At 53.5% G+C, this 26,369-nt stretch overlaps 1 protein-coding gene across 1 annotated transcript in view; it reads left to right on the top strand.

The window, feature by feature from the left end:
* The window catches only part of LOC124021411 (E3 ubiquitin-protein ligase TRAF7-like), a 65,911-nt gene that overhangs the window by 6,841 nt on the left and 32,701 nt on the right, over window positions 1-26,369 (top strand). Inside the window, exons 3-19 of the mRNA XM_046336601.1 lie at window positions 1,646-1,737; window positions 8,017-8,088; window positions 8,215-8,256; window positions 8,412-8,453; window positions 8,613-8,654; window positions 8,815-8,856; window positions 9,010-9,051; window positions 11,557-11,618; window positions 11,751-11,865; window positions 12,647-12,739; window positions 13,213-13,246; window positions 21,961-22,240; window positions 22,607-22,741; window positions 23,190-23,285; window positions 24,795-24,916; window positions 25,801-25,874; window positions 26,140-26,188. Of these exons, the coding sequence (XP_046192557.1) occupies window positions 1,646-1,737; window positions 8,017-8,088; window positions 8,215-8,256; window positions 8,412-8,453; window positions 8,613-8,654; window positions 8,815-8,856; window positions 9,010-9,051; window positions 11,557-11,618; window positions 11,751-11,865; window positions 12,647-12,739; window positions 13,213-13,246; window positions 21,961-22,240; window positions 22,607-22,741; window positions 23,190-23,285; window positions 24,795-24,916; window positions 25,801-25,874; window positions 26,140-26,188 (1,434 nt within the window). The remainder of the gene's footprint in view (window positions 1-1,645; window positions 1,738-8,016; window positions 8,089-8,214; window positions 8,257-8,411; window positions 8,454-8,612; window positions 8,655-8,814; window positions 8,857-9,009; window positions 9,052-11,556; window positions 11,619-11,750; window positions 11,866-12,646; window positions 12,740-13,212; window positions 13,247-21,960; window positions 22,241-22,606; window positions 22,742-23,189; window positions 23,286-24,794; window positions 24,917-25,800; window positions 25,875-26,139; window positions 26,189-26,369) is intronic.

The following is a 26,369-nucleotide window of genomic DNA, read 5'->3' as shown; positions in this document are numbered from 1 at the left end:
ACGTAGAAATATATCATCTAGATTCTATGGTGTCAGTTTAACCTCAGACAAATCCCTAGGTCAGATGTAGAAATATATCATCTAGATTCTATGGTGTCAGTTTAACCTCAGACAAAGCCCCAGGTCAGACGTAGAAATATATAATCTAGATTATATGGTGTCAGTTTAACCTCACTGACTAAGCCATAGGTCAGACGTAGAAATATATAATCTAGATTCTATGGTGTCAGTTTAACCTCACTGACTAAGCCCCAGGTCAGACGTAGAAATATATCATCTAGATTCTATGGTGTCAGTTTAACCACAGACAAAGCCATAGGTCAGACGTAGAAATATATCATCTAGATTCTATGGTGTCAGTTTAACCTCAGACAAACCCCCAGGTCAGACGTAGAAATATATCATCTAGATTCTATGGTGTCAGTTTAACCACAGACAAAGCCATAGGTCAGACGTAGAAATATATCATCTAGATTCTATGGTGTCAGTTTAACCTCAGACAAAGCCCCAGGTCAGACGTAGAAATATATCATCTAGATTCTATGGTGTCAGTTTAACCTCAGACAAAACCCTAGGTCAGACGTAGAAATCTATCATCTAGATTCTATGGTGTCAGTTTAACCTCACTGACTAAGCCCTAGGTCAGACGTAGAAATATATAATCTAGATTATATGGTGTCAGTTTAACCTCACTGACTAAGCCCTAGGTCAGACGTAGAAATATATCATCTAGATTCTATGGTGTCAGTTTAACCTCACTGACTAAGCCCTAGGTCAGACGTAGAAATATATAATGTAGATTCTATGGTGTCAGTTTAACCTCAGACAAAGCCCTAGGTCAGACATAGAAATATATAACCTAGATTATATGGTGTCACTGTAACCTCACTGACTAAGCCCTTGGTGTGTCGGAGACAGAAATATATAATCTAGATTATATGGTGTCAGTGTAACCTCACTGACTAAGCCCTAGGTCAGACGTAGAAATATATAATCTAGATTCTATGGTGTCAGTTTAACCTCAGACAAAGCCCTTGGTGTGTCAGAGACAGAAATGTAATCGAAACTCTAGATTATGTCTGACACACCAAGGGTTTAGTCTGAGGTTAAACTGACACCATAGAATCTAGTTTTTAGATTACATTTCTATGGTGTCAGTTTAACCTCACTCACTAAGCCATAGGTGTCAGACATAGAAATATATAATCTAGATTCTATGGTGTCAGCGATTTATTGTGGTAACTTCCTAGTGAGTTTAAGGTCACTATGGTAACTGTATGGTACCTAAAATATGGTTAAACTATAAGATGACTAAGGGTAACCCCAGACTCTCTCTCCACTCCGTGTTCATCTTAGTTTAATAAGGTCACTATGGTAACTGAATGGTTCCTAAATATGGTTAAGTTAAACTATAAGATGACTAAGGGTAACCCCAGACTCTCTCTCTCCACTCAGTGTTCATCTTAGTTTAATAAGGTCACTATGGTAACTGAATGGTTAAGTTAAACTATAAGATAACTCACGGTAACCCCAGACTCTCTCTCCACTCTGTGTTCACCTTAGTTTAAGGTCACTATGGTAACTGAATGGTTAAGTTAAACTATAAGATGACTAAGGGTAACCCCAGACTCTCTCTCTGTTTCAGCGGAAGCCTCCGGTACCTACAAGCAGCACCGCCGTACCCCCTCCTCCTCCAGTACCCTCACATACTCGCCACGAGATGACGAGGATGGCATGGTACACACACTACACACTACACACACACACTACACACACACTACACACACACTACACACTACACACACACTACACACACACACACACACACACACACACACACACACACACACTGATTTAGCTCATGTTCTCTTTGTGTTCTATAGAAATATAATGTATAGAAAATGTGACTTATTTCAAATGAAGTTTATTTGACTGGTTCATAGTTCAATAATTTTTTTATTTCACCTTTATTTAACCAGGTAGGCAAGTTGAGAACAAGTTCTCATTTACAATTGCGACCTGGCCAAGATAAAGCAAAGCAGTTCGACAGATACAACGACACAGAGTTACACATGGAGTAAAACAAACATACAGTCAATAATACAGTATAAACAAGTCTATATACAACGTGAGCAAATGAGGTGAGAAGGGAGGTAAAGGCAAAAAAGGCCATGGTGGCAAAGTAAATACAATATAGCAAGTAAAACACTGGAATAGTAGTTTTGCAATGGAAGAATGTGCAAAGTAGACATAAAAATAATGGGGTGCAAAGGAGCAAAATAAATAAATTAATTAAATACAGTTGGGAAAGAGGTAGTTGTTTGGGCTAAATTATAGGTGGGCTATGTACAGGGGCAGTAATCTGTAAGATGCTCTGACAGTTGGTGCTTAAAGCTAGTGAGGGAGATAAGTGTTTCCAGTTTCAGAGATTTTTGCAGTTCGTTCCAGTCACTGGCAGCAGAGAACTGGAAAGAGAGGCGGCCAAAGAAAGAATTGGTTTTGGGGGTGACCAGAGAGATATACCTGCTGGAGCGTGTGCTACAGGTGGGAGATGCTATGGTGGCCAGCGAGCTGAGATAAGGGGGGACTTTACCTAGCAGGGTCTTGTAGATGACATGGAGCCAGTGGGTTTGGCGACGAGTATGAAGCGAGGGCCAGCCAACGAGAGCGTACAGGTCGCAATGGTGGGTAGTATATGGGGCTTTGGTGACAAAACGGATTGCACTGTGATAGACTGCATCCAATTTGTTGAGTAGGGTATTGGAGGCTATTTTGTAAATGACATCGCCAAAGTGGAGGATTGGTAGGATGGTCAGTTTTACAAGGGTATGTTTGGCAGCATGAGTGAAGGATGCTTTGTTGCGAAATAGGAAGCCAATTCTAGATTTAACTTTGGATTGGAGATGTTTGATATGGGTCTGGAAGGAGAGTTTACAGTCTAACCAGACACCTAAGTATTTGTAGTTGTCCACGTATTCTAAGTCAGAGCCGTCCAGAGTAGTGATGTTGGACAGGCGGGTAGGTGCAGGCAGTGATCGGTTGAAGAGCATGGATTTAGTTTTACTTGTATTTAAGAGCAATTGGAGGCCACCGAAGGAGAGTTGTATGGCATTGAAGCTTGCCTGGAGGGTTGTTTAACACAGTGTCCAAAGAAGGGCCGGAAGTATACAGAATGGTGTCGTCTGCGTAGAGGTGGATCAGGGACTCACCAGCAGCAAGAGCGACCTCATTGATGTATACAGATAAGAGAGTCGGTCCAAGAATTGAACCCTGTGGCACCCCCATAGAGACTGCCAGAGGTCCGGACAGCAGACCCTCCGATTTGACACACTGAACTCTATCAGAGAAGTAGTTGGTGAACCAGGCGAGGCAATCATTTGATAAACCAAGGCTGTCGAGTCTGCCGATGAGGATGTGGTGGTTGACAGAATTGAAAGCCTTGGCCAGATCAATGAATACGGCTGCACAGTAATGTTTCTTATCGATGGCGGTTAAGATATCGTTTAGGACCTTGAGCGTGGCTGAGGTGCACCCATGACCAGCTCTGAAACCAGATTGCATAGCAGAGAAGGTATGGTTAGATTCGAAATGGTCGGTAATCTGTTTGTTGACTTGGCTTTCGAAGACCTTAGAAAGGCATGGTAGGATAGATATAGGTCTGTAGCAGTTTGGGTCAAGAGTGTCCCCCCCTTTGTAGAGGGGGATGACCGCAGCTGCTTTCCAATCTTTGGGAATCTCAGACGACACGAAAGAGAGGTTGAACAGGCTAGTAATAGGGGTGGCAACAATTTCGGCAGATAATTTTAGAAAGAAAGGGTCCAGATTGTCTAGCCCGGCTGATTTGTAGGGGTCCAGATTTTTCAGCTCTTTCAGAACATCAGCAGAGTGGATTTGGGAGAAGGAGAAATGGGGAAGGCTTGGGCGAGTTGCTGTTGGGGGTGCAGTGCTGTTGACCGGGGTAGGAGTAGCCAGGTGGAAAGCATGGCCAGCCGTAGAAAAATGCTTATTGAAATTCTCAATTATGGTGGATTTATCAGTGGTGACAGTGTTTCCTATCTTCAGTGCAGTGGGTAGCTGGGAGGAGGTGTTCTTATTCTCCATGGACTTTACAGTGTCCCAGAACTTTTTTGAGTTAGTGTTGCAGGAAGCAAATTTCTGCTTGAAAAAGCTAGCCTTGGCTTTTCTAACTGCCTGTGTATAACGGTTTCTAGCTTCCCTGAATAGCTGCATATCACGGGGGCTGTTCGATGCTAATGCAGAACGCCATAGGATGTTTTTGTGTTGGTTAAGGGCAGTCAGGTCTGGGGAGAACCAAGGGCTATATCTGTTCCTGGTTCTAAATTTCCTGAATGGGGCATGTTTATTTAAGATGGTTAGGAAGGCATTTAAAAAAAAAAATATCCAGGCATCCTCTACTGACGGGATGAGATCAATATCCTTCCAGGATACCCCGGCCAGGTCGATTAGAAAGGCCTGCTCGCTGAAGTGTTTCAAGGAGCGTTTTACAGTGATGAGTGGAGGTCGTTTGACCGCTGACCCATTACGGATGCAGGCAATGAGGCAGTGATCGTTGAGATCTTGGTTGAAGACAGCAGAGGTGTATTTAGAGGGGAAGTTGGTTAGGATGATATCTATGAGGGTGCCCGTGTTTAAGGCTTTGGGGGTACCTGGTAGGTTCATTGATAATTTGAGTGAGATTGAGGGCATCAAGTTTAGATTGTAGGATGGCTGGGGTGTTAAGCATGTTCCAGTTTAGGTCGCCTAGCAGCACGAGCTCTGAAGATAGATGGAGGCAATCAGTTCACATATGGTGTCCAGAGCACAGCTGGGGGCAGAGGGTGGTCTATAGCAGGCGGCAACGGTGAGAGACTTGTTTTTAGAGAGGTGGATTTTTAGAAGTAGAAGTTCAAATTGTTTGGGTACAGACCTGGATAGTAGGACAGAACTCTGCAGGCTATCTTTGCAGTAGATTGCAACACCGCCCCCTTTGGCAGTTCTATCTTGTCTGAAAATGTTGTAATTTGGAATTAAAATTTCAGAATTTTTGGTGGTCTTCCTAAGCCAGGATTCAGACACAGCTAGAACATCCGGGTTGGCAGAGTGTGCTAAAGCAGTGAATAGAACAAACTTAGGGAGGAGGCTTCTAATGTTAACATGCATGAAACCATGGCTATTACGGTTACAGAAGTCATCAAAAGAGAGCGCCTGGGGAATAGGAGTGGAGCTAGGCATTGCAGGGCCTGGATTCACCTCTACATCGCCAGAGGAACATAGGAGGAGAAGAATAAGGGTACGGCTAAAAGCAATAAGAATTGGTCGTCTATAACGTCTGGAACAGAGAGTAAAAGGAGGTTTCTGGGGGCGATAAAATAGCATCAAGGTATAATGTACAGACAAATGTATGGTAGGATGTGAATACAGTGGAGGTAGACATTGTCTCTAGAAACATCATTGAAACCAGGAGATGTCATTGCATGTGTGGGTGGTGGAACTAATAAATTGGATAATGTATAGTGAGCAGGACTAGAGGCTCTACAGTGAAATAAGCCAATAAACACTAACCAGAACAGCAATGGACAAGACATATTGACATTAAGGAGAGGCATCCTTAGTCGAGTGATCAAAAGAGTCCAGAGAGTGGAGTGGTTGGTTTCGGGGTCAAGGCGATTTAGACAGCTAGCCAGGACATCGGTAGCAAGCTAGCATAGGAAGGGGGTCTGTTGTTAGCCACCTCTTGCGTTCCGTCAGTAGATTAGTGGGGTTCCGTGTGGTAGAGGGAATTAGTCCAAATCACACAACAACAAAAATAAAATAAAAACAATAGATATAGTTATAGAGGCCCAAGAATAAACATAATAATAATAATAAAAATAAATAAATTGTCCGATTGTCTATTCTGAGAGCTGCCGGTAAGACCGCTAACGGTTAGCAGGCCGCAGATGGGCGTTCAGGTAACGTCGCGACGGAGGAGCCAGCCGGATCTCCTTCGGGTAGACAACGTCGGCAGTCCAGTTGTGAAGGCCCGGTGGGGCTCCGCGTAGGCAGTGAAACGGGTCCGGATAGGTGACTGCAGCCCAGGAGTGATTGACGGAGCTCAGGAGTGATTTACGGAGCTGGCTAGCTCCGGAGTAATTGATGTTTGCTCCGGAATCGACGAGAGCAGATAGACACACGGATAGCAGCTGGCTAGCTGTGAGATCCGGGAATGAATGTCCAGAGAGCAGTTGAAATCCAAGGACATGGAGAGAAAAATTGGTCCGGTATGTTCCGTTCCGAGCCGTGCTGCGCCGTACAAAACTGGCGATAGATTTTCAAGCTAAAGGATAGCTGATGACCACAAACCGTGGTTAGCTGAATACTAACGATTTGCCAGTAAAGAAGCTAACTAGCTTCTGAACTAGCTTCTGATTAGCTTCTTGGAACATTCTGGAATATGTTCCCGGGAAATCACCCGATGGTAATTTGAGGAGTTTTACCACATCAGTCACTGACTTCATTAATAAGGGCGACGACGTCTTCGTCCCCACGGTGACGAATATATCCCAACCGGGAAGACTTGTCGCTTTCAAGGAGCGGGAACACTAACCCGGACACGGATAAGTAAATCCTGCTACGACTTCTGACGAAAGATATAAAACAGGCAAGAGGACTCTCAGGTAGAATCCTACGACACCGGGTCCGACACTCGTCGGATGTGGCAGGGGGGGGCTTTCAAACTATCACGGATTTACAAAGGGTAACCCAACCGCGAGCTGCCCAGTGACGCGAGCCCACCAGATGAGCTAAATACAGTCTATGCTCACTCTTGAGGCAAGCAACACTGAACCATGCATGAGCGCACCGACTGTTCCAGACGACTGTGTGAACAACCTCTCTGTAGCTCATGTGCGTAAGATCTTTAAATAGGTTTAACCTTCACAAGCAACACTGAACCATGCACGAGCGCACCGACTGTTCCAGACGACTGTGTGAACAACCTCTCTGTAGCTCATGTAAGATCTTTAAATAGGTTTAACCTTCACAAGCAACACTGAACCATGCATGAGCGCACCGACTGTTCCAGACGACTGTGTGAACCAACCTCTCTGTAGATCTTTAAATAGGTTTTAACGTTCACAAGGCCGCAGGAACAGACCGATTTACCAGGACACGTGTTCGGAGCACTGGCCAGCTGGTTAGTGTCTTCACTGACCGTTTCAACCCCCGACTCCGTCTGTTATACCGACATGTTTCAGACCATCATGGTCCCTGTGCCCAAAAAATGCCATGGTTACCTGTCTGAATGACTAGCGACCTATTAGCACTTACATCTGTAGCCATGAAAGGCTTTGACTCACATCAGCACCGTCATCCCAGAAACCCCTAGACCCACACTCATCAGCACCGTCATCCCAGAAACCCCTAGACCCACACTCATCAGCACCGTCATCCCAGAAACCCCTAGACCCACACTCATCAGCACCGTTATCCCAGAAACCCCTAGACCCACACTCATCAGCACCGTCATCCCAGAAACCCCTAGACCCACACTCATCAGCACCGTCATCCCAGAAACCCCTAGACCCACACTCATCAGACCAGGATGAGACTGCCTAGTTATCGTTACTCAGTACTGGTACCCTGTCTATATAACCTAGTTATCATTACTCAGTACTGGTACCCTGTGTATATAACCTAGTTATCATTACTCAGTACTGGTACCCTGTGTATATAACCTAGTTATCATTACTCAGTACTGGTACCCTGTGTATATAACCTAGGTATCATTACTCAGTACTGGTACCCTGTGTATATAACCTAGTTATCATTACTCAGTACTGGTACCCTGTCTATATAACCTAGCTATCGTGACTCAGTACTCGTACCCTGTGTATATAACCTAGGTATCATTACTCGCTCTCTCTGTCTCTGTCCCCCCATCAGCACCCCGAGGCGTTCTGACTCTGCCATCTCGGTGCGTTCCCTCTTCTCTGAGTCCAACATGTCTCTCTCTGTCTCTGTCCCCCCCCCCCCCAGCTCCCCATCAGCACCCCGAGGCGTTCTGACTCTGCCATCTCGGTGCGTTCCCTCCTCTCTGAGTCCAACATGTCTCTCTCTGTCTCTGTCCCCCCCAGCTCCCCATCAGCACCCCGAGGCGTTCTGACTCTGTCATCTCGGTGCGTTCCCTCCTCTCTGAGTCCAACATGTCTCTCTCTGTCTCTGTCCCCCCCCCAGCTCCCCATCAGCACCCCGAGGCGTTCTGACTCTGCCATCTCGGTGCGTTCCCTCCTCTCTGAGTCCAACATGTCTCTCTCTGTCTCTGTCCCCCCCCAGCTCCCCATCAGCACCCCGAGGCGTTCTGACTCTGCCATCTCGGTGCGTTCCTCCTCTCTGAGGCCAACATGTCTCTCTCTGTCTCTGTCCCCCCTCAGCTCCCCATCAGCACCCCGAGGCGTTCTGACTCTGCCATCTCGGTGCGTTCCCTCCTCTCTGAGTCCAACATGTCTCTCTCTGTCTCTGTCCCCCCCCTCAGCTCCCCATCAGCACCCCGAGGCGTTCTGACTCTGCCATCTCGGTGCGTTCCCTCCTCTCTGAGTCCAACATGTCTCTCTCTGTCTCTGTCCCCCCCCCAGCTCCCCATCAGCACCCCGAGGCGTTCTGACTCTGCCATCTCGGTGCGTTCCCTCCTCTCTGAGTCCAACATGTCTCTCTCTGTCTCTGTCCCCCCCCCCCCCCAGCTCCCCATCAGCACCCCGAGGCGTTCTGACTCTGCCATCTCGGTGCGTTCCCTCCTCTGAGTCCAACATGTCTCTCTCTGTCTCTGTCCCCCCTCAGCTCCCCATCAGCACCCCGAGGCGTTCTGACTCTGCCATCTCGGTGCGTTCCCTCCTCTCTGAGTCCAACATGTCTCTCTCTGTCTCTGTCCCCCCTCAGCTCCCCATCAGCACCCCGAGGCGTTCTGACTCTGCCATCTCGGTGCGTTCCCTCCTCTCTGAGTCCAACATGTCTCTCTCTGTCTCTGTCCCCCAGCTCCCCATCAGCACCCCGAGGCGTTCTGACTCTGCCATCTCGGTGCGTTCCCTCCTCTCTGAGTCCAACATGTCTCTCTCTGTCTCTGTCCCCCCTCAGCTCCCCATCACATTTACATTTAAGTCATTTAGCAGACGCTCTTATCCAGAGCGACTTACAAATTGGTGCATTCACCTTATGACATCCAGTGGGACAGTCACTTAACAATAGTGCATCTAAAACTTAGGGGGTGGGGTGAGAGGGATTACTTAACCTATCCTAGGTATTCCTTAAAGAGGTGGGGTTTCAGGTGTCTCCGGAAGGTGGTGATTGACTCCGCTGTCCTGGCGTCGTGAGGGAGTTTGTTCCACCATTGGGGGCCAGGGCAGCGAACAGTTTTGACTGGGCTGAGCGGGAGCTGTACTTCCTCAGTGGTAGGGAGGCGAGCAGGCCAGAGGTGGATGAATGCAGTGCCCTTGTTTGGGTGTAGGGCCTGATCAGAGCCTGGAGGTACTGAGGTGCCGTTCCCCTCACAGCTCCGTAGGCAAGCACCATGGTCTTGTAGCGGATGCGAGCTTCAACTGGAAGCCAGTGGAGAGAACGGAGGAGCGGGGTGACGTGAGAGAACTTGGGAAGGTTGAACACCAGACGGGCTGCGGCGTTCTGGATGAGTTGAAGGGTTTAATGGCACAGGCAGGGAGCCCAGCCAACAGCGAGTTGCAGTAATCCAGACGGGAGATGACAAGTGCCTGGATTAGGACCTGCGCCGCTTCCTGTGTGAGGCAGGGTCGTACTCTGCGGATGTTGTAGAGCATGAACCTACAGGAACGGGCCACCGCCTTGATGTTAGTTGAGAACGACAGGGTGTTGTCCAGGATCACGCCAAGGTTCTTGGCGCTCTGGGAGGAGGACACAATGGAGTTGTCAACCGTGATGGCGAGATCATGGAACGGGCAGTCCTTCCCGGGAGGAAGAGCAGCTCCGTCTTGCCGAGGTTCAGCTGAGGTGGTGATCCGTCATCCACACTGATATGTCTGCCAGACATGCAGAGATGCGATTCGCCACCTGGTCATCAGAAGGGGGAAAGGAGAAGATTAATTGTGTGTCGTCTGCATAGCAATGATAAGAGAGACCATGTGAGGTTATGACAGAGCCAAGTGACTTGGTGTATAGCGAGAATAGGAGAGGGCCAAGAACAGAGCCCTGGGGGACACCAGTGGTGAGAGCGCGTGGTGAGGAGACAGATTCTCGCCACGCCACCTGGTAGGAGCGACCTGTCAGGTAGGACGCAATCCAAGCGTGGGCCGCGCCGAGATGCCCAACTCGGAGAGGGTGGAGAGGAGGATCTGATGGTTCACAGTATCGAAGGCAGCCGATAGATCTAGAAGGATGAGAGCAGAGGAGAGAGAGTTAGCTTTGGCAGTGCGGAGCGCCTCCGTGATACAGAGGAGAGCAGTCTCAGTTGAATGACTAGTCTTGAAACCTGACTGATTTGGATCAAGAAGGTCATTCAGAGAGAGATAGCGGGAGAGCTGGCCAAGGACGGCACGTTCAAGAGTTTTGGAGAGAAAAGAAAGAAGGGATACTGGTCTGTAATTGTTGACATCGGAGGGATCGAGTGTAGGTTTTTTCAGAAGGGGTGCAACTCTCGCTCTCTTGAAGACGGAAGGGACGTAGCCAACGGTCAGGGATGAGTTGATGAGCGAGGTGAGGTAAGGGAGAAGGTCTCCGGAAATGGTCTGGAGAAGAGAGGAGGGGATAGGGTCAAGCGGGCAGGTTGTTGGGCGGCCGGCCGTCACAAGACGCGAGATTTCATCTGGAGAGAGAGGAGAAAGAGGTCAGAGCACAGGGTAGGGCAGTGTGAGCAGAACCAGCGGTGTCGTTTGACTTAGCAAACGAGGATCGGATGTCGTCGACCTTCTTTTCAAAATGGTTGACGAAGTCATCTGCAGAGAGGGAGGAGAGGGGGCGGAGGATTCAGGAGGGAGGAGAAGGTGGCAAAGAGCTTCCTAGGGTTAGAGGCAGATGCTTGGAATTTAGCGTGGTAGAAAGTGGCTTTAGCAGCAGAGACAGAGGAGGAAAATGTAGAGAGGAGGGAGTGAAAGGATGCCAGGTCCGCAGGGAGGCGAGTTTTCCTCCATTTCCGCTCGGCTGCCCGGAGCCCTGTTCTGTGAGCTCGCAATGAGTCATCGAGCCACGGAGCGGGAGGGGAGGACAGAGCCGGCCTGGAGGATAGGGGACATAGAGAGTCAAGGGATGCAGAGAGGGAGGAGAGGAGGGTTGAGGAGGCAGAATCAGGAGATAGGTGGGAGAAGGTTTGAGCGGAGGAAGAGATGATAGGATGGAAGAGGAGAGAGTAGCGGGGGAGAGAGAGCGAAGGTTGGGACGGCGCGATACCATCCGAGTAGGGGCAGTGTGGGAGGTGTTGGATGAGAGCGAGAGGGAAAAGGATACAAGGCAGTGGTCGGAGACTTGGAGGGGAGTTGCACCCCGAGGCGTTCTGACTCTGCCATCTCGGTGCGTTCCCTCCTCTCTGAGTCCAACATGTCTGTCTCTGTCCCCCCTCAGCTCCCCATCAGCACCCCGAGGCGTTCTGACTCTGCCATCTCGGTGCGTTCCCTCCTCTCTGAGTCCAACATGTCTCTCTCTGTCTCTGCCCCCCCAGCTCCCCATCAGCACCCCGAGGCGTTCTGACTCTGCCATCTCGGTGCGTTCCCTCCTCTCTGAGTCCAACATGTCTCTCTCTGTCTCTGCCCCCCCAGCTCCCCATCAGCACCCCGGCGTTCTGACTCTGCCATCTCGGTGCGTTCCCTCCTCTCTGAGTCCAACATGTCTCTCCGCTCGACCTTCTCTCTTCACGAGGACGACGACGACACGGTATGGCTACACTAATGATGCTAAAGGTGCTAACAATCCTTCAACATTAAATACGCTATCGATGCCAATGTTAACTCGATGCTAACAATTCTTCAACATTAAATGCGCTAACGCTATCGATGCCAATGTTAACTCAATGCTAATTATACTTCAATGGTACCCCGGTGCTATCGATGCTGACGATACCCTCGGGTGCTATCGATGCTGACGATACCCCCGGTGCTATCGATGCTGACGATACCCCCGGTGCTATCGATGCTGACGATACCCCCGGGTGCTATCGATGCTGACGATACCCCCGGTGCTGACGATACCCCCGGTGCTATCGATGCCTGAATGCTAACTGTGCTAGTGATACCTGAATGTTAGTGATACCTGAATGCTAACTGTGCTAGTGATTTGAAAATAAAAGAAAGCCGCACACTCTTGGAGCTCAGATGCAAAAATGTAATGCCAACGTTTCGACAGTGCTAGTGATACCTGAATGCTAACTGTGCTAGTGATACCTGAATGCTAGTAATACCTGAATGCTAGTGATATCTGAATGCTAACTGTGCTAGTGATACCTGAATGCTAACTGTGCTAGTGATACCTGAATGCTAACTGTGCTCGTGATACCTGAATGTTAGTGATACCTGAATGCTAACTGTGCTAGTGATACCTGAATGTTAGTGATACCTGAATGCTAACTGTGCTCGTGATACCTGAATGTTAGTGATATCTGAATGCTAACTGTGCTAGTGATACCTGAATGCTAACTATGCTAATGATGTGTGTGTAGGAGCCCCTGGTGTTTGCAGAGCAGCCGTCGGTGAAGCTGTGTTGTCAGCTCTGCTGCAGTGTCTTCAAAGACCCTGTCATCACCACCTGTGGGGTGAGAGAAACCATCCGCTAGCCTCTCACTTCCTCTCCTCACCCCTCCTCTCCTCACCCCTCCTCTCCTCACCCCTCCTTCAAAGACCCTGTCATCACCACCTGTGGGGTGAGAGAAACCATCCGCTAGCCTCTCACTTCCTCTCCTCACCCCTCCTCTCCTCACCCCTCCTCTCTTCACCCCTCCTCTCCTCACCCCTCCTCTCCTCACCCCTCCTTCAAAGACCCTGTCATCACCACCACTCTCCTCTCCTCTCCTCTTCTCCATCTCCTCTCCTCACCCCTCCTCTCCTCACCCCTCCTCCTCTCTTCTCCTCACCCCTCCCTCATTGACCTCAATTTGTTCTCTCCTCTCCTCTCCTCTCCTCTCCTCTCCTCTCCTCTCCTCTCCTCTCCTCTCCTCTCCTCTCCTCTCCTCACCCCTCCTCTCAACCTCCTTCATTGACCACTGTCTCTATCTGTCTCTCCCTCCAGCACACCTTCTGCAGGCGATGTGCCTTGACCTCCGGTAGGGGACTTTACCTTCCTACACTGTTGGTTAAATAGTTACACCTTTCCAGCATCACATATATATGTAGATGCAAATTGTTGTTACATTCGTTTATCTCTCGCTCTCCCTCTCTCTGCCCTCCTCTCTTTCTCCCTCTCTCTGCCCTCCTCCACCCCTCCTCCTGCCTATTCTCTCATTCTCCCTCTCTCTGCCCTCCTCTACCCCTCCTCCTGCCTATTCTCTCATTCTCCCTCTCTGCCCTCCTCTACCCCTCCTCTCTTTCTCCCTCCACCCCTCCTCTCTTTCTCCCTCCACCCCTCCTCTCTTTCTCCCTCCACCCCTCCTCTCTTTCTCCCTCTCTCTGCCCTCCTCTACCCCTCCTCTCTTTCTCCCTCTCTCTGCCCTCCTCTACCCCTCCTCTCTTTCTCCCTCTCTCTGCCCTCCTCTACCCCTCTCTCTGCCCTCCTCTACCCCTCTCTCTGCCCTCCTCTACCCCTCTCTCTGCCCTCCTCTGCCCTCCTCTACCCCTCTCTCTGCCCTCCTCTACCCCTCCTCTCATTCTCCTGTCTCTCATTCTCCCTCTCTGCCCTCCTCTACCCCTCCTCCTGCCTATTCTCTCATTCTCCCTCTCTGCCCTCCTCTACCCCTCCTCTCTTTCTCCCTCCACCCCTCCTCTCTTTCTCCCTCCACCCCTCCTCTCTTTCTCCCTCCACCCCTCCTCTCTTTCTCCCTCTCTCTGCCCTCCTCTACCCCTCCTCTCTTTCTCCCTCTCTCTGCCCTCCTCTACCCCTCCTCTCTTTCTCCCTCCACCCCTCCTCTCTTTCTCCCTCTCTCTGCCCTCCTCTACCCCTCCTCTCTTTCTCCCTCTCTCTGCCCTCCTCTACCCCTCTCTCTGCCCTCCTCTACCCCTCTCTCTGCCCTCCTCTACCCCTCTCTCTGCCCTCCTCTGCCCTCCTCTACCCCTCTCTCTGCCCTCCTCTACCCCTCCTCTCATTCTCCCTCTCTCTGCCCTCCTCTACCCCTCCTCTCTTTCTCCTGTTCTCTCTTTCTCCCTCTCTCTGCCCTCCTCTACCCCTCCTCTCTTTCTCCCTCTCTCTGCCCTCCTCTACCCCTCCTCTCTTTCTCCCTCTCTCTGCCCTCCTCTACCCCTCCTCTCTTTCTCCCTCTCTCTGCCCTCCTCTACCCCTCCTCTCTTTCTCCCTCTCTCTGCCCTCCTCTACCCCTCCTCTCTTTCTCCCTCTCTCTGCCCTCCTCTACCCCTCCTCTCTTTCTCCCTCTCTCTGCCCTCCTCTACCCCTCCTCTCTTTCTCCCTCTCTCTGCCCTCCTCTACCCCTCCTCTCTTTCTCCCTCTCTCTGCCCTCCTCTACCCCTCCTCTCTTTCTCCCTCTCTCTGCCCTCCTCTACCCCTCCTCTCTTTCTCCCCCTCTCTGCCCTCCTCTACCCCTCCTCTCTTTCTCCCTCTCTCTGCCCTCCTCTACCCCTCCTCTCTTTCTCCCTCTCTCTGCCCTCCTCTACCCCTCCTCTCTTTCTCCCTCTCTCTGCCCTCCTCTACCCCTCCTCTCTTTCTCCCTCTCTCTGCCCTCCTCTACCCCTCCTCTCTTTCTCCCTCTCTCTGCCCTCCTCTACCCCTCCTCTCTTTCTCCCTCTCTCTGCCCTCCTCTACCCCTCCTCTCTTTCTCCCTCTCTCTGCCCTCCTCTACCCCTCCTCTCTTTCTCCCTCTCTCTGCCCTCCTCTACCCCTCCTCTCTTTCTCCCTCTCTCTGCCCTCCTCTACCCCTCCTCTCTTTCTCCCTCTCTCTGCCCTCCTCTACCCCTCCTCTCTTTCTCCCTCTCTCTGCCCTCCTCTACCCCTCCTCTCTTTCTCCCTCTCTCTGCCCTCCTCTACCCCTCCTCTCTTTCTCCCTCTCTCTGCCCTCCTCCACCCCTCCTCTCTTTCTCCCTCTCTCTGCCCTCCTCTACCCCTCCTCTCTTTCTCCCTCTCTCTGCCCTCCTCTACCCCTCCTCCTGCCTATTCTCTCATTCTCCCTCTCTCTGCCCTCCTCTACCCCTCCTCCTGCCTATTCTCTCATTCTCCCTCTCTCTGCCCTCCTCCACCCCTCCTCTCTTTCTCCCTGTTCTCTCATTCTCCCTCTCTCTGCCCTCCTCCACCCCTCCTCTTTCTCCCTGTTCTCTCTTTCTCTCTGCCCTCCTCCACCCCTCCTCTTTCTCCCTGTTCTCTCTTTCTCCCTCTCTCTGCCCTCCTCCACCCCTCCTCTCTTTCTCCCTGTTCTCTCATTCTCCCTCTCTCTGCCCTCCTCCACCCCCTCCCCCTCTTTCTCCCTGTTCTCTCATTCTCCCTCCTCCACCCCTCCCCTCTTTCTCCCTGTTCTCTCTCTCTGCCCTCCTCCACCCCTCCCCTCTTTCTCCCTGTTCTCTCTCTCTGCCCTCCTCCACCCCTCCCCTCTTTCTCCCTGTTCTCTCTCTCTCTGCCCTCCTCCACCCCTCCCCTCTTTCTCCCTGTTCTCTCTCTCTGCCCTCCTCCACCCCCTCCCCTCTTTCTCCCTGTTCTCTCTCTCTGCCCTCCTCCACCCCTCCCCTCTTTCTCCCTGTTCTCTCATTCTCCCTCCTCCACCCCTCCCCTCTTTCTCCCTGTTCTCTCATTCTCCCTCTCTGCCCTCCTCTCTTTCTCCCTCTCTCTGCCCTCCTCCACCCCTCCTCCTGCCTATTCTCTCATTCTCCCTCTCTGCCTTCCTCTACCCCTCCTCCTGCCTATTCTCTCATTCTCCCTCTCTGCCCTCCTCTACCCCTCCTCTCTTTTCTCCCTCCACCCCTCCTCTCTTTCTCCCTCCACCCCTCCTCTCTTTCTCCCTCTCTCTGCCCTCCTCTACCCCTCCTCTCTTTCTCCCTCTCTCTGCCCTCCTCTACCCCTCCTCTCTTTCTCCCTCTCTCTGCCCTCCTCTACCCCTCCTCTTTTTCTCCCTCCACCCCTCCTCTCTTTCTCCCTCTCTCTGCCCTCCCTCTACCCCTCCTCTCTTTCTCCCTCTCTCTGCCCTCCTCTACCCCTCTCTCTGCCCTCCTCTACCCCTCTCTCTGCCCTCCTCTACCCCTCTCTCTGCCCTCCTCTACCCCTCTCTCTGCCCTCCTCTACCCCTCCTCTCTTTCTCCTGTTCTCTCATTCTCCCTCTCTCTGCCCTCCTCTACCCCTCCCTCTCTTTCTCCCTCTCTCTGCCCTCCTCTACCCCTCCTCTCTTTCTCCCTCTCTCTGCCCTCCTCTACCCCTCCTCTCTTTCTCCCTCTCTCTGCCCTCCTCTACCCCTCCTCTCTTTCTCCCTCTCTCTGCCCTCCTCTACCCCTCCTCTCTTTCTCCCTCTCTCTGCCCTCCTCTACCCCTCCTCTCTTTCTCCCTCTCTCTGCCCTCCTCTACCCCTCCTCTCTTTCTCCCTCTCTCTGCCCTCCTCTACCCCTCCTCTCTTTCTCCCTCTCTCTGCCCTCCTCTACCCCTCCTCTCTTTCTCCCTCTCTCTCCCCTCCTCTCTTTCTCCCTCTCTCTGCCCTCCTCTACCCCTCCTCCTGCCTATTCTCTCATTCTCCCTCTCTCTGCCCTCCTCTACCCCTCCTCCTGCCTATTCTCTCATTCTCCCTCTCTCTGCCCTCCTCTACCCCTCCTCCTGCCTATTCTCTCATTCTCCCTCTCTCTGCCCTCCTCCACCCCTCCTCCTGCCTATTCTCTCATTCTCCCTCTCTCTGCCCTCCTCTACCCCTCCTCCTGCCTATTCTCTCATTCTCCCTCTCTGCCCTCCTCTACCCCTCCTCTCTTTCTCCCTCCACCCCTCCTCTCTTTCTCCCTCCACCCCTCCTCTCTTTCTCCCTCCACCCCTCCTCTCTTTCTCCCTCTCTCTGCCCTCCTCTACCCCTCCTCTCTTTCTCCCTCTCTCTGCCCTCCTCTACCCCTCCTCTCTTTCTCCCTCCACCCCTCCTCTCTTTCTCCTCTCTCTGCCCTCCTCTACCCCTCCTCTCTTTCTCCCTCTCTCTGCCCTCCTCTACCCCTCTCTCTGCCCTCCTCTACCCCTCTCTCTGCCCTCCTCTACCCCTCTCTCTGCCCTCCTCTGCCCTCCTCTACCCCTCTCTCTGCCCTCCTCTACCCCTCCTCTCATTCTCCCTCTCTCTGCCCTCCTCTACCCCTCCTCTCTTTCTCCTGTTCTCTCATTCTCCCTCTCTCTGCCCTCCTCTACCCCTCCTCTCTTTCTCCCTCTCTCTGCCCTCCTCTACCCCCTCCTCTCTTTCTCCCTCTCTCTGCCCTCCTCTACCCCTCCTCTCTTTCTCCCTCTCTCTGCCCTCCTCTACCCCTCCTCTCTTTCTCCCTCTCTCTGCCCTCCTCTACCCCCTCCTCTCTTTCTCCCTCTCTCTGCCCTCCTCTACCCCTCCTCTCTTTCTCCCTCTCTCTGCCCTCCTCTACCCCTCCTCTCTTTCTCCCTCTCTCTGCCCTCCTCTACCCCCTCCTCTCTTTCTCCCTCTCTCTGCCCTCCTCTACCCCTCCTCTCTTTCTCCCTCTCTCTGCCCTCCTCTACCCCTCCTCTCTTTCTCCCTCTCTCTGCCCTCCTCTACCCCTCCTCTCTTTCTCCCTCTCTCTGCCCTCCTCTACCCCTCCTCTCTTTCTCCCTCTCTCTGCCCTCCTCTACCCCTCCTCTCTTTCTCCCTCTCTCTGCCCTCCTCTACCCCTCCTCTCTTTCTCCCTCTCTCTGCCCTCCTCTACCCCTCCTCTCTTTCTCCCTCTCTCTGCCCTCCTCTACCCCTCCTCTCTTTCTCCCTCTCTCTGCCCTCCTCTACCCCTCCTCTCTTTCTCCCTCTCTCTGCCCTCCTCTACCCCTCCTCTCTTTCTCCCTCTCTCTGCCCTCCTCTACCCCTCCTCTCTTTCTCCCTCTCTCTGCCCTCCTCTACCCCTCCTCTCTTTCTCCCTCTCTCTGCCCTCCTCTACCCCTCCTCTCTTTCTCCTCTCTCTGCCCTCCTCCACCCCTCCTCTCTTTCTCCCTCTCTCTGCCCTCCTCTACCCCTCCTCTCTTTCTCCCTCTCTCTGCCCTCCTCTACCCCTCCTCCTGCCTATTCTCTCATTCTCCCTCTCTCTGCCCTCCTCTACCCCTCCTCCTGCCTATTCTCTCATTCTCCCTCTCTCTGCCCTCCTCCACCCTCCTCTCTTTCTCCCTGTTCTCTCATTCTCCCTCTCTCTCCTCCTCCACCCCTCCTCTTTCTCCCTGTTCTCTCTTTCTCTCTGCCCTCCTCCACCCCTCCTCTTTCTCCCTGTTCTCTCTTTCTCCCTCTCTCTGCCCTCCTCCACCCCTCCTCTCTTTCTCCCTGTTCTCTCATTCTCCCTCTCTGCCCTCCTCCACCCCTCCCCTCTTTCTCCCTGTTCTCTCATTCTCCCTCCACCCCTCCCTCTTTCTCCCTGTTCTCTCTCTGCCCTCCTCCACCCCTCCCCTCTTTCTCCCTGTTCTCTCTCTCTGCCCTCCTCCACCCCTCCCCTCTTTCTCCCTGTTCTCTCTCTCTGCCCTCCTCCACCCCTCCCCTCTTTCTCCCTGTTCTCTCTCTCTGCCCTCCTCCACCCCTCCCCTTTCTCCCTGTTCTCTCTCTCTGCCCTCCTCCACCCCTCCCCTCTTTCTCCCTGTTCTCTCATTCTCCCTCCTCCACCCCTCCCTCTTTCTCCCTGTTCTCTCATTCTCCCTCTCTGCCCTCCTCTCTTTCTCCCTCTCTCTGCCCTCCTCCACCCCTCCTCCTGCCTATTCTCTCATTCTCCCTCTCTCTGCCTTCCTCTACCCCTCCTCCTGCCTATTCTCTCATTCTCCCTCTCTGCCCTCCTCTACCCCTCCTCTCTTTCTCCCTCCACCCCTCCTCTCTTTCTCCCTCCACCCCTCCTCTCTTTCTCCCTCTCTCTGCCCTCCTCTCTACCCCTCCTCTCTTTCTCCCTCTCTCTGCCCTCCTCTACCCCTCCTCTCTTTCTCCCTCTCTCTGCCCTCCTCTACCCCTCCTCCTCTTTTCTCCCTCCACCCCTCCTCTCTTTCTCCCTCTCTCTGCCCTCCTCTACCCCTCCTCTTTTCTCCCTCTCTCTGCCCTCCTCTACCCCTCTCTCTGCCCTCCTCTACCCCTCTCTCTGCCCTCCTCTACCCCTCTCTCTGCCCTCCTCTACCCCTCTCTCTGCCCTCCTCTACCCCTCCTCTCTTTCTCCTGTTCTCTCATTCTCCCTCTCTCTGCCCTCCTCTACCCCTCCTCTCTTTCTCCCTCTCTCTGCCCTCCTCTACCCCTCCTCTCTTTCTCCCTCTCTCTGCCCTCCTCTACCCCTCCTCTCTTTCTCCCTCTCTCTGCCCTCCTCTACCCCTCCTCTCTTTCTCCCTCTCTCTGCCCTCCTCTACCCCTCCCTCTTTTCTCCCTCTCTCTGCCCTCCTCTACCCCTCCTCTCTTTCTCCCTCTCTCTGCCCTCCTCTACCCCTCCTCTCTTTCTCCCTCTCTCTGCCCTCCTCTACCCCTCCTCTCTTTCTCCCTCTCTCTGCCCTCCTCTACCCCTCCTCTCTTTCTCCCTCTCTCTCCCCTCCTCTCTTTCTCCCTCTCTCTGCCCTCCTCTACCCCTCCTCCTGCCTATTCTCTCATTCTCCCTCTCTCTGCCCTCCTCTACCCTTCCTCCTGCCTATTCTCTCATTCTCCCTCTCTCTGCCCTCCTCTACCCCTCCTCCTGCCTATTCTCTCATTCTCCCTCTCTCTGCCCTCCTCTACCCCTCCTCTCTTTCTCCTGTTCTCATTCTCCCTCTCTCTGCCCTCCTCTACCCCTCCTCTCTTTCTCCCTCTCTCTGCCCTCCTCTACCCCTCCTCTCTTTCTCCCTCTCTCTGCCCTCCTCTACCCCTCCTCTCTTTCTCCCTCTCTCTGCCCTCCTCTACCCCTCTCCTCTTTCTCCCTCTCTCTGCCCTCCTCTACCCCTCCTCTCTTTCTCCCTCTCTCTGCCCTCCTCTACCCCTCCTCCTGCCTATTCTCTCATTCTCCCTCTCTCTGCCCTCCTCTACCCCTCCTCCTGCCTATTCTCTCATTCTTCCTCTCTCTGCCCTCCTCCACCCCTCCTCTCTTTCTCCCTGTTCTCTCATTCTCCCTCTCTCTGCCCTCCTCCACCCCTCCTCTCTTTCTCCCTGTTCTCTCATTCTCCCTCTCTCTGCCCTCCTCCACCCCTCCTCTCTTTCTCCCTGTTCTCTCTCTCTGCCCTCCTCCACCCCTCCTCTCTTTCTCCCTGTTCTCTCATTCTCCCTCTCTCTGCCCTCCTCTCTTTCTCCCTGTTCTCTCATTCTCCCTCTCTCTGCCCTCTACCCCTCCTCCTGCCTATTCTCTCATTCTCCCTCTCTCTGCCCTCCTCCACCCCTCCTCTCTTTCTCCCTGTTCTCTCATTCTCCCTCTCTGCCCTCCTCCACCCCTCCTCTCTTTCTCCCTGTTCTCTCATTCTCCCTCTCTCTGCCCTCCTCCACCCCTCCTCTCTTTCTCCCTGTTCTCTCATTCTCCCTCTCTCTGCCCTCCTCCACCCCTCCTCTCTTTCTCCCTGTTCTCTCATTCTCCCTCTCTCTGCCCTCCTCCACCCCTCCCCTCTTTCTCCTGTTCTCTCATTCTCCCTCTCTCTGCCCTCCTCCACCCCTCCTCTCTTTCTCCTGTTCTCTCATTCTCCCTCTCTCCCCTCCTCCACCCCTCCTCTCTTTCTCCCTGTTCTCTCATTCTCCCTCTCTGCCCTCCTCCACCCCTCCTCTCTTTCTCCCTGTTCTCTCATTCTCCCTCTCTCTGCCCTCCTCCACCCCCCTCTCTTTCTCCCTGTTCTCTCATTCTCCCTCTCTCTGCCCTCCTCCACCCCTCCCTCTTTCTCCCTGTTCTCTCATTCTCCCTCTCTCTGCCCTCCTCCACCCCTCCTCTCTTTCTCCCTGTTCTCTCATTTTCCCTCTCTGCCCTCCTCCACCCCTCCCCTCTTTCTCCCTGTTCTCTCTCTCTGCCCTCCTCCACCCCTCCTCTCTTTCTCCCTGTTCTCTCATTCTCCCTCTCTCTGCCCTCCTCCACCCCTCCCCTCCTCCTCCCTGTTCTCTCATTCTCCCTCTCTCTGCCCTCCTCCACCCCTCCTCTCTTTCTCCCTGTTCTCTCATTCTCCCTCTCTCTGCCCTCCTCCACCCCTCCCCTCTTTCTCCCTGTTCTCTCATTCTCCCTCTCTCTCCCCTCCTCCACCCCTCCTCCTGTTCTCTCCCCCTCTCCCCTCCTCCACCCCTCCCTCCCTGTTCTCTCCCCCTCTCCCCTCCTCCACCCCTCCCCTCCCTGTTCTCTCCCCTCCTCCCCTCCTCCACCCCCTCCTCCCTGTTCTCTCCCCCTCTCCCCTCCTCCACCCCTCCTCCCTGTTCTCTCCCCCTCTCCCCTCCTCCACCCCTCCTCCCTGTTCTCTCCCCCTCTCCCCTCCTCCCTGTTCTCTCCCCCTCTCCCCTCCTCCACCCCTCCACCCCTCCTCCCTGTCCTCTCCCCCTCTCCCCTCCTCCTCCTCCTGTCCTCTCCCCCTCCTCCTCCCTGTCCTCTCCCCTCCTCCTCCCTGTCCTCTCCCCTCCTCCTCCCTGTCCTCTCCCCTCCTCCTCCTCCTCCCCTCCTCCTCCACCCCTCCTCCTCCCTGTTCTCCCCTCCTCCACCCCTCCTCCTCCCCTCCTCCTCCCTGTCCTCTCCCCTCCTCCTCCTCCCCTCCTCCTCCCTCTCTCCCCTCCTCTAGATAAGTGTCCGGTGGACACGGCTAAGTTGACGGTGGTGGTGAACAACATAGCCGTAGCAGAACAGATAGGAGAGCTGTTTATCCACTGTAAATACGGCTGCCGGCTCTTAAACACCAGCCCCACTTCCCCTAACGGGGCCGGAGGAGGGGCTTCCCCTAACGGGGCCGGAGGAGGCACTGCTGCTAGTCGGGGTGAAGGGACACCTAAGATGGGAGGACCTGGGAACTTTGAGGTTGATCCAATGGGCTGTCCTTTTACCATCAAGCTCACCACACGCAAGTAAGAGATGTCACTCTGAGATGTCACTCTGAGATGTCACTTTTGTTTAGTTAGTTATTGTGTCGTTGTGTTTTTGAAGAGGACAGTTCACTCTAAACATCCAAACGTTTGTCCAGATGTTCTCAGACCTCAATAGGTGTCTGATGCAGAGACGAGTCTATAGCTGCCGGAATTTAGAAGGAAACGATCCCCTTTGCTGGTTAGACGTTTCAGGGAAACGATCCCCTTTGCTGGTTAGACGTTTCAGGGAAACGATCCCCTTTTCTGGTTAGACGTCGTCGGAGGGAAACGATCCCCTTTGCTGGTTAGACGTTTCAGGGAAACGATCCCCTGAGGTGTGCCCTGATGTTGACCTCTGACCTGCAGGGAGCACGAGGTGAGCTGTGACTACCGTCCAGTGCGCTGTCCCAACAACCCCTCCTGCCCTCCTCTCCTCACCATGAACCTGGAGGGACACCTAAAGGAATGCGAACACATCAAATGCCCTCACTCCAAATATGGGTAGGACACACACACACACACACACACACACACACACACACACACACACACACACACACACACACACACACACACACACACACACACACACACACACACACACACACACACACACTGTCTGACCTCTCTCCCTGTCCGACCCCCTGTCTGGCCCCCTGCCTAACCCCTGTCTGACCCCTCTTTCTCCTTCTCCTCAGATGTGCGTTTATCGGTAACCAGGATACGTATTCCACACACCTGGACCCCCTGTCTGACCCCCTGTCTGACCCCTGTCTGACCCCTCTCTCTCTCCCTGTCTGACCCCTCTCTCTCTCCCTGTCTGACCCCTCTCTCTCTCCCTGTCTGGCCCCCTGCCTAACCCCTGTCTGACCCCTCTCTCTCTCCCTGTCTAACCCCTGTCTGACCCCTCTCTCTCCCTGTCTGACCCCCTCTCTCTCCTTCTCCTCAGATGTGCGTTTATCGGTAACCAGGATACCTATTCCACACATCTGGACTTGTGTAAGTTTGAAGGGCTGAAGGAGTTCCTGCAGCAGACAGATGACAGGTACGTACAACCATGAGGTACAGGTGACCCTCCCTCTCTCTCTGATTGGTTCCATGTTGACCCTCCCTCTCTCCCTGATAGGTTGATCCTCCCTCTCTCTCCCTGATAGGTTCCATGTTGACCCTCCCTCTCTCCCCGATTGGTTCCATGTTGACCCTCCCTCTCTCCCTGATTGGTTCCATGTTGACCCTCCCTCTCTCCCTGATAGGTTCCATGAGATGCAAGTGACCCTCCCTCTCTCTCTGATAGGTTCCATGTTGACCCTCCCTCTCTCCCTGATAGGTTGACCCTCCCTCTCTCCCTGATAGGTTGACCCTCCCCCTCTCCCTGATAGGTTCCATGTTGACCCTCCCTCTCTCCCTGATAGGTTCCATGGTGACCCTCCCTCTCTCCCCGATTGGTTCCATGTTGACCCTCCCTCTCTCCCCGATTGGTTCCATGTTGACCCTCCCTCTCTCCCCGATTGGTTCCATGTTGACCCTCCCTCTCTCCCCGATTGGTTCCATGTTGACCCTCCCTCTCTCCCTGATAGGTTCCATGTTGACCCCCTCCCTCTCTCCCTGATAGGTTGACCCTCCCTCTCTCTCCATGTTGACCCTCCCTCTCTCTCCATGTTGACCCTCCCCCTCTCTCTCCATGTTGACCCTCCCTCTCTCCATGTTGACTCCATGTTGACCCTCCCTCTCTCTCCATGTTGACCCTCCCTCTCTCTCCATGTTGACCCTCCCTCTCTCTCCATGTTGACCCTCCCCTCTCTCTCCATGTTGACCCTCCCTCTCTCTCCATGTTGACCCTCCCTCTCTCTCCATGTTGACCCTCCCCCTCTCTCTCCATGTTGACCCTCCCCTCTCTCTCCCATGTTGACCCTCCCCTCTCTCTCCATGTTGACCCTCCCCTCTCTCTCCATGTTGACCCTCCCCCTCTCCCTCCATGTTGACCCTCCCCCTCTCCCTCCATGTTGACCCTCCCCTCTCCCTCCATGTTGACCCTCCCCCTCTCCCTCCATGTTGACCCTCCCCCTCTCCTCCCATGTTGACCCTCCCCTCTCCCTCCATGTTGACCCTCCCCTCTCCCTCCATGTTGACCCTCCCCCTCTCCCTCCATGTTGACCCTCCCCTCTCCCTCCATGTTGACCCTCCCTCTCTCCCTGATTGGTTCCATGTTGACCCTCCCTCTCTCTCTGATTGGTTCCATGTTGACCCTCCCTCTCTCCCTGATAGGTTGACCCTCCCTCTCTCCCTGATAGGTTCCATGTTGACCCTCCCTCTCTCCCTGATAGGTTGACCCTCCCCCTCTCCCTGATAGGTTCCATGTTGACCCTCCCTCTCTCCCTGATAGGTTCCATGTTGACCCTCCCTCGCCCTGATAGGTTCCATGTTGACCCTCCCTCTCTCCCTGATAGGTTCCATGAGATGCAGCTGACCCTCCCTCTCTCCCTGATTGGTTCCATGTTGACCCTCCCCCTCTCCCTGATTGGTTCCATGTTGACCCTCCCCCTCTCCCTGATAGGTTCCATGAGATGCAGGTGACCCTGTCTCAGAAGGACCAGGACATTGCCTTCCTGAGGTCCATGCTGGGGAAACTGTCTGAGAAACTGGACCAGCTGGAGAAGAACCTGGAACTGAAGTTTGGTATGAGGGGGGTTCTGACCTGGGGGTGTGTGTTTCTGACCTGGGGGTGTGTGTTTCTGACCTGGGGGTGTGTGTTTCTGACCTGGGGGGTGTGTGTTTCTGACCTGGGGGGTGTATGTTTCTGACCTGGGGGTGTATGTTTCTGTGTGTGTTTCTGACCTGGGGGTGTGTGTTTCTGACCTGGGGGATGTTTCTGACCTGGGGGGTGTGTGTTTCTGACCTGGGGGGTGTGTGTTTCTGAACTGGGGGGATGTTTCTGACCTGGGGGGTGTGTGTTTCTGACCTGGGGGGTGTGTGTGTTTCTGAACTGGGGGTGTGTGTTTCTGAACTGGGGGGTGTGTGTTTCTGACCTGGGGGTGTGTGTTTCTGACCTGGGGGGATGTTTCTGACCTGGGGGTGTGTGTTTCTGAACTGGGGGTGTGTGTTTCTGACCTGGGGTGTGTGTTTCTGACCTGGGGGGATGTTTCTGACCTGGGGGGGGGGTGTGTGTTTCTGACCTGGGGGTGTATGTTTCTGACCTGGGGGGTGTGTGTTTCTGACCTGGGGGGGGTTGTGTTTCTGACCTGGGGGTGTGTATGTTTCTGACCTGGGGGGTGTGTATGTTTCTGACCTGGGGGTGTGTATGTTTCTGACCTGGGGGTGTGTATGTTTCTGCCCTGGGGGTGTGTATGTTTCTGACCTGGGGGTGTGTATGTTTCTGACCTGGGGGGTGTGTATGTTTCTGACCTGGGGGTGTGTATGTTTCTGCCCTGGGGGTGTGTGTGTTTCTGACCTGGGGGTGTGTGTTTCTGACCTGGGGGTGTGTATGTTTCTGACATGGGGGGTGTGTGTGTTTCTGACCTGGGGGGTGTGTGTGTTTCTGACCTGGGGGGTGTGTGTTCCAGATGTCCTGGATGAGAACCAGAGTAAGCTGAGTGAAGACCTGATGGAGTTTAGGAGAGATGCCTCCATGCTCAACGTGAGTTTCTGATCTCTATATTATACTAGGATGACCGTCACACACAGTACATTTATCATTTACTCTCTCTCTGTCTCTCTCTCTCTCTGTCTCTCTCTCTCTCTCTCTCTCTCCGTGTCTCTCTCTCCGTGTCTCTCTCTCTCCGTGTCTCTCTCTCCGTGTCTCTCTCTCCGTGTCTCTCTCTCCGTGTCTCTCTCTCCGTGTCTCTCTCTCTCCGTGTCTCTCTCTGTCTCTGTGTCTCTCTCTCTTTCTCCGTGTCTCTCAGGATGAGTTGTCCCACATCAACGCCAGACTCAACATGGGCATCCTGGGCTGTGAGTTTCTCCTCCGTTTTTTCCTCCTCTCCTCTCCTCTCCTCTCCTCTCCTCTCCTCTCCTCTCCTCTCCTCTCCTCTCCTCTCCTCTCCTCTCCTCTCCTCTCCTCTCCTCTCCTCTCCTCTCCTCTCCCCTCTCCTTCACTTGTCCGTTGTGAAACGGAGATGTTAAGTTGTGAAGA

The sequence above is a fragment of the Oncorhynchus gorbuscha genome, unplaced genomic scaffold (assembly GCF_021184085.1).
Source record: "Oncorhynchus gorbuscha isolate QuinsamMale2020 ecotype Even-year unplaced genomic scaffold, OgorEven_v1.0 Un_scaffold_1102, whole genome shotgun sequence".
In the NCBI taxonomy this organism is placed as follows: Eukaryota; Metazoa; Chordata; class Actinopteri; order Salmoniformes; family Salmonidae; genus Oncorhynchus; species Oncorhynchus gorbuscha.
This window is presented reverse-complemented; position numbering and strand designations above follow the sequence as displayed.